The sequence below is a fragment of the Saccostrea cucullata genome, unplaced genomic scaffold (genome assembly GCF_032062105.1).
Source record: "Saccostrea cucullata isolate Sc308-1 unplaced genomic scaffold, CSIRO_AGI_Scuc_v1 ctg3687, whole genome shotgun sequence".
Classification (NCBI taxonomy): domain Eukaryota; kingdom Metazoa; phylum Mollusca; class Bivalvia; order Ostreida; family Ostreidae; genus Saccostrea; species Saccostrea cuccullata.
In genome coordinates, this window is record NW_026932732.1 from 8,434 (window position 1) to 15,598 (window position 7,165).

At 32.6% G+C, this 7,165-nt stretch overlaps 1 protein-coding gene across 1 annotated transcript; it reads right to left on the bottom strand.

The window, feature by feature from the left end:
- Positions 1-342: 342 nt before the first annotated feature.
- On the bottom strand, positions 343-6,737 carry LOC134235956 (3-oxoacyl-[acyl-carrier-protein] reductase FabG-like). Its single transcript, XM_062718129.1, has 9 exons — positions 6,665-6,737; positions 3,892-4,025; positions 3,633-3,725; positions 3,307-3,392; positions 3,092-3,185; positions 2,416-2,485; positions 1,725-1,761; positions 1,520-1,583; positions 343-715 (listed from the first exon to the last, which is right to left on the bottom strand). The coding sequence occupies exons 1-9, from the start codon at positions 6,708-6,710 to the stop codon at positions 557-559; spliced, it is 783 nt and encodes a 260-aa protein (XP_062574113.1). The 5' UTR covers positions 6,711-6,737; the 3' UTR covers positions 343-556.
- Between the last annotated feature and the right edge of the window lie 428 nt (positions 6,738-7,165).

Consider the following 7,165-nt stretch of genomic DNA (forward strand, 5'->3'; position numbering starts at 1 on the left):
ATGCAACACATTAAATTCTCTTTTTCTGAAGAACTTCAGTAAAGGGAAATAATCGATATACATCTCCGTAAACCGAGAGGCCCATGGGTCACACCACTCACCTGATCACACTGGATATAGGAAAGAGTTATTACTTTAAGCATGTTAGTACAGTTTGTGTTATTACATTCTGCATTGATGTCAATGCAAATTGCAATAATGCAAAAAGCAATAATCACGGTTTATAATTACATTTTGCGTTATTACATTTTATGTTGTTAAAAAGCTCATTTGAGCTTTCAGCTCACATGAGTTCAAAATGACACAATTTTTCTTTTGTTTTTAATTTCGTAATTCCCTGATTAAATTACAGTTCTTGTGCAAATATAAATAATTTCTTCATGCTAAAATCACAGACTGTATTTGGAATGAACTTCTTTTCCAATCCTTAAAGCATGTTTTTCACAAAATTTGCTATCTCTCATAGCTTTCGAATTCACTAACAAATAAAACTTCAACAGAGTATCTATAAAAAAAATTCCACAACACTGAATACATTCAGATACACTGGTAAATTTTATCGTGGACAGAGTGCATGCCTTCCCCCATCCACTGGAATCTGTACCCCGGTGATAAAGGAAGCGCTGTCGGATGCTAGAAAGGCTATTGTATTGGCCACCTCTTCTACTTGGCCTGGTCGTCCTAAGGCATGTGTAGTTTTAGTACGTTCAAGAAACTGTAATTATGAAAAAGTAGGCATGACTGAAAAAAATTATTTCAGGATACATACCACAAAGACAATAAATTTTCTTACTTCCCATATTGAGAAGTTACACTGACTGGTATTTTTTCCAATATTTCTTTTAATGGAAATGTAATTTATAAATTAAAAAAAAAAAGCATGGTGAGCTGTAAAGTTGCATTTTTGCACTTTTTGCCAAATTGGTCAAACATTAGTTGTTTAACTAAGCAATACTCACTTCTAAAGTGAGAAAGGCACCTGATTTAGCTAAATTATTTGTGTTTTTGAAAAAAAAAAAGTTTGTTTGTGTTAATTATGCATAATTATTTTTAAAAAAAATTTTGATACTGATCAGTTACATGTAGTATCCCATGTATGCATGTATGCTAACTGATGGCTTATTCATGTATATAAATATTCATGCAAACTGTAAATGCTGGTGTTTGGTAGTCAGAAAAATGAACAATTGGGTGCCCTATGTACCCTTAGGAACTCTCAGATACTCATTTTTCTGTTAATTTTGTGCATCCTAATGAGTAGCGGTGGTATTTATACTGCTGTCAGGTACATATTGTCATCAGCAACTATATGCACCTAACCTCACTGCACATATATGTATAGTTGTCCATGGACACATATTATGGTTGACTAAAAAGTTACTGTTTAACTGTTGGTGCAATTGTGTGTCTACCCTCACTGCTTATATTGCTGCACTCAGTAAGTGTTTCCTGTGATTTTTTTTAATGTAGTCTTGTGAATGCAGTTGGTTTGTTCATCATAGGGGACTAATTATCTTACCTTCTGATAGGCCTCCTCATCCATCCCCCCTCTTTTGTGGATTTCTGTTAAGATCACTCCTGGGCTACAAATCAAAAGTTATGAGTTCAACAAAAGCTAAAATTTCATGTAAATTTATAGTTAAAATATTTCTGAAGCAGTAATCCCAGATCTCATACATGTGTATCACTGAGATACAAATAAATATACATATAAATGTACTTACTTCACACTGTTCACTCTAACTTGTTTTGGAGCCAACTCTGAAATTTTATAAAACATCAAATAGATGTATCAACATGGTTCTGCTTGATTTATGTGGTACATGTACATACTCATACAAAGATCTAGAAGGGGTCAGTGTGTCCCAACCAATCCCCCCCCCCCATTTTTTTAAATAACCAATGCCCCCTTTTTTCAAAAATATTAGGCTAATTCATTCAAAAATTTCAAATTTTTTAAAATTGATCCTTTACCTTTAATTTCTTCTGTTTGTAGTTTAGGAAAATGAATTAAATCAGTGGTGAAAATTTTGCAACAAGGGAGACAAATTCTGTATATCCAACTTTCCTCCTCAGTCAAAAATTAGACCATGAAACTTATATAAGGGAAAAGAAATGGGATATCTATTTTCAATTAGAAATTTTCTTTCAAATTTCATGTGCAAATTTTATACATGTACATGTAAAGTTTTTTTTTTTTTAATTTTGAACAAGATATCAGAAAGCAACAGATAATCTTCATGATGAACCCTTTCATTAAGAATCGTAGATGTTAATTTTAAAATACACATGCATGTAACATAAGAAAGTCATGAACTGTACATTTGTGTAAATATTTGAGCAATACTTCTTCACAAATTAAAATCAATCACAGACATTCTTTCATCATTAAATGATAATTTTATTAACACTGACCTATGGCTGTACATCTGGTGAATTGGTCTACAGCACTTTTAGACATACAGTATGCAAGAACTCCTGGAAACTAAAAAAATATAGAAAACATGAATGCAATAAGAACAAAAATATGTCCTAAATTCAAAACATTGAACCCCATCTAATAGCTCATTCCCATGCTCTGAGATCAGAAGGCCATATGTGTTCAAACCTCAACTGCAAACAAACAAAGATGACAAAAACAATTTTAAAAAGTTTTAAGCAGGAGACACTGTCCCTTCGCCAAGTGCTCAGCACTTTAAAGTGAAAGTTGGGGGACCTTCAGATGAGACCTTAAAAACTGATGCCACATGTCACAACAGGAATTGTTCAATAAAGAACCCTCACTGCTCAATGGTCAATATTAAACTCTTTACGGTACATGATGATGTCTCTATAATTCTAGTGAAAAATTCTCAAAAAGGAAATAAAACATTCAAACAATCAAAGTATTTCTACAGTATGTATAAATGACAGATATGCAACAACAAATTTCAAAATCAGGATATAAGAAACATTTTAAGTCTGGAACAAACAATCTCAGGAAAATCAGAATATTTCAAATAAAAATCTACTTAACTTTTTTTTCATACATATCTGTGTAAACTTCAATTACATCCAAATGCAGTTACCAACAATAAACATTGATACTCACAGATCTAACTCCATTGACACTAGATACATTCACTATGCTTCCTTTGGTTTTTATGAGATGAGGTACTGCAAGCATGGTCAAGTGATAAATAGACCTAAAAATAAAATAAAATTATTTTAAATGCATTATAATTACATATTGACTTTCTAAAATAAAGATAAGGCTTTCTGTTTGAGGAAAAGCCAATTTTCTGATGACCTTGACATAAACACAACCTGACGTTGATATTCATGACTTCGTCATACTGCTCCAGTGATGTTGTTTCTATGGTTCCACTTTTTACTATTCCTGCATCATTCACCTACAAAGAATAATTTACTCAGGTTAAATAAGACTTTTCTCATCATATGCTTTTATTAAAAAAATAATTGATGCATAGACAAATCTTATGATAATATTAAATAAAAGAGTACTATTTACTTATACAGTTGTCTATACTGATGTTTTGTTTCAACACATTTTGTGTGTATTGAATAAGTAGTACACAGTACTTTCCCATTTTTTTTTAAACAAATTTCAATAATCATGGAATTTCACCCACCAGAATGTCTAATTTCCCATAATGTTTTACTGTTTCTTCTACAAGCTGCTTTACAAAATCTTCATTGGTCAAATCACCAGCAAGGGTAAAGGGCTATAAAAACAACAAATAAGTTAAAAATCTGTCAGTTACATATATACATATAGGAAACCAGTCTGTCCCTTTCATGAAAGTGAAAAATACTCAAGTTTGCAAGTTTTTTTTATAGACTTGAGCATGTTGAAAAAATATTTTTTATGAATATTAACTTTTTACAAACCTTCTTTCCATTTCCTTTCTCACATTCAGCTGCTGTTTTATTCAAATTTTCGACATTTCTACCAGTAATGGCCACTTCTGCTCCTAGTTTACAAAACAAGATGGCTGTCCCTGCACCAATACCAGAGCTGGCTCCTAGAAATCAAATACATGTACTTAGTATGATTAATGTCATACTCATGCTTAGTATGGAAATTTCAATGTACCAGCAGAAAAAAAGTAACAAGTATAATCTTTGACCTGTCCAAAACTTGACAGTGAAATGTATAATTATTATATTGTCTATATATTTGTAAGTGAGCAATATCCAATTACCACTGTTGACACAAACATTATTTTGTGGACTGTGAATGTGTAACAAAGGAAGGAAATCATTTTATGACTTACAGTAAAATCAAATATTTTCATCCAGAGGTCAAATTTTAATGGTTTAAGCAAAATCTCTTGGTTTGTGGCGATTTGAACACGTGGATGAAGAATTGTTGAGTAGTTATGCATGTACATTTTACATTTTGTGGTGGACATGAATTAGTGGGTTTCTGCATACCTCAAAAACAACTAAAATTAAACCCCCACGAAAATTTGTGATTTCACAGTAATTAGCTGAGAGTATCTGAACTTCTGCCCTGGCCTGCAATGGCCTGCAATAGCGTGAATGAAATTTACTGGACACAAAATGCCTAACAATCATCAGATACCCAGGGGCAATCTTGTCCTTTTCTTAACACCAGTGGGCTATACAGGGTCACTTCATTTTATTGGCTACTGCACATAATCGAATCACAATAGGAATTGACTATTCTCTTTAGAGAAGTGGACAGGCTTTTGTATGGAACGCCGTCACTGCCTTATAGCAGAACGCTACTATTGCATTGTGTCAACTTTCCATTACATTATGTCAACTCTTTATAACATTAACCCACACTACTATTGCCTTGTGTCAACCTTCCATTACATTATGTCAACTCTTTATGACATTAGCCCACACTACTATTGCATTGTGTCAACCTTCCATTACATTATGTCAACTCTTTATGACATTAACCCACACTACTATTGCATTGTGTCAACCTTCCATTACCTTACGTCAACTCTTTATGACATTAACCCACACTACTATTGCATCGTGTTAACTTTCCTTTACATTATGTCAACCCTTTATGACATTTACACATACTACAATTTTATTTCGTCAACTTTCATTTCCTTATGTTTACTTTTCATGACAATCATAATTTTTATTAACTGAAAGAGGAGGTCAGCCAGAAAAAAATCATTTACCCGAAAAAACTTGACAAGCCAAGAAAAAAAATGTCCAAGCCTGAAAATCCTATTTCGGGGAGAGGGGTCCAACTTCAATCAGTTCTATTTTTTTCCAGATATATTACATTACCCTTAGTGGACTATACTTCAACAAGAAGTGGGGTGGGGGGCTGTACAGTTTCAATGAATGTACATTTTCTATAGTAAACATATGTCTGGGAAAAGAGGGGGATTGATATTATGTGCCTGTAATTTGTCCTAATCAATCAGGACCCCCCCCCCCCCCCCTTCTTACCAGTCATTAAAAACGGTCGTCAACATTCATTATATACTAGATATACAGCTTTGAGATAATGTAAATGTATTTTAACATCAGGTACTGAACTTTTGGAATCAACATGATAAAGAGTTAACACAAAATAAAGATATTTTTAAATCACATAAGAAAGAGTTGACATAACGTAATTATATATCCACATCACGGAATGGAGTTTTGACATAATGTAATAAAGTGTTGATATAATATAAAGATATGTTCACATTATATTATACACTTTTTACACCACGTAATAAAGCACTGACATAAAGGTAAGATGTGTTCACCTCACATCATGATGCCCTCGCCGTAAAATAAAGATAAATCCATATCACGTAATACTGCTTTGATATGATAGAAATACACACTCTCAAAAAGGAATGGGCTTTTGACTTCATGTAATGATAAGTTTAATTATAAAACACAATTTACTTGACGTAATGCAATTTTGACCTCACATATTAAAGAAATGAAATGATGTAAAGAAACATTCATTTCAAGTAATAAAGTTTTAACACAATGTAAACACATTATCACTTCACATAATGAATTTTTTACTTCAAGTTATGAAGTGTTGACGTAATGAAAGGATGTATTTACTTCATGTAATACAGCATTGACATGATGTTAAGATATATTTACATCGTCTCATAAAAAATGGGCATAACGTAAAGATATGTTCACATCACGTAATGATAAATTGACATAATACATGCATAGTTGTATGCTATAAGGCAGTGATGGCGTTCCATACTTTTGTCTACATGGGTTTAGGCGAAAGCATGTCCACTTCTCTAAGAGAATAGGAATTGACATGATTAAATAAACAAATCATGTTACGTTACATACACATGACTTTGTATGTATCATTGTATGTTCAGCAATGACCATAGTAATAGTTAACATACTGATTGCAAGCAAAGTCACCGCTTGATTTGGCAGTTTAAGAGAGGTTCTCCTATAATTTCTCCTATAATTTTCTTGCCTGATATTTGATGCCAGGGTTAATTTGACTTTATTACACGTTTACTAATATTTAAATTGTCATCTGTGGGCGTCCATTCAATGTATCAACCATTTTCATTAAAAATGCGACAATGTGCATCAAATACTGCTAATGGTCATAAAAATATATAAGACATCCTTTCTATTTATCGATAAAGCATTGCCATGTTTAAACAAAGCGTTGACATACCTGTAATAAGAGCGACTTTTCCGTCCAATCTTGCGATTGATGCCATAATTTACTACCGGATCTTGAGAGTGCTGCATAATAGTGAAAAGTGTAACCGAAATAATGCTCAATTCCGGATTTTGGAGAGAAGCTCTGTTGTACTATAAAGACCTATAGTTATAGATCTATGATCTACTGAGGGAGGGGAGGGGTTTTTTTTATCTCTTTTTCCAAAAAAGTTAAATATTATACTTTCAAAAAGATGACCAAATTACGAAAGCACAGTCCATTTTCGTAGGTTAAAAATATATGTATATTTTTTTTTTGCGGTAGAACGCGAAACTTTCACGAAAAACGCGTAACTTTCGCGTAATAGCACGAAACTTTCGCGTTTTAATGCAAAACATTTTGTGATTCTCAGCTGATTCTGTTCATACAGTTCAAAGTCTATGCGAGTTTTCCAAAGGTGAAACTTTTACTATATACATAATATTATTATTCTGCTTAAAAACGCGAAAGTTT

What these genes read in the sequence shown, in the direction of transcription:
- LOC134235956 (XM_062718129.1), bottom strand. Translation starts at nt 6,710, where the DNA reads ATGGCATCAATCGCAAGATTGGACGGAAAAGTCGCTCTTATTACAG. An exon ending in AAAAGTCGCTCTTATTACAG is followed by an intron (nt 4,026 to 6,664) that starts GTATGTCAACGC and finishes TTTGATTTCTAG; the next exon opens with GAGCCAGCTCTGGTATTGGT. An exon ending in ATGAGGAGGCCTATCAGAAG is followed by an intron (nt 716 to 1,519) that starts GTAAGATAATTA and finishes TCATAATTACAG; the next exon opens with TTTCTTGAACGTACTAAAAC.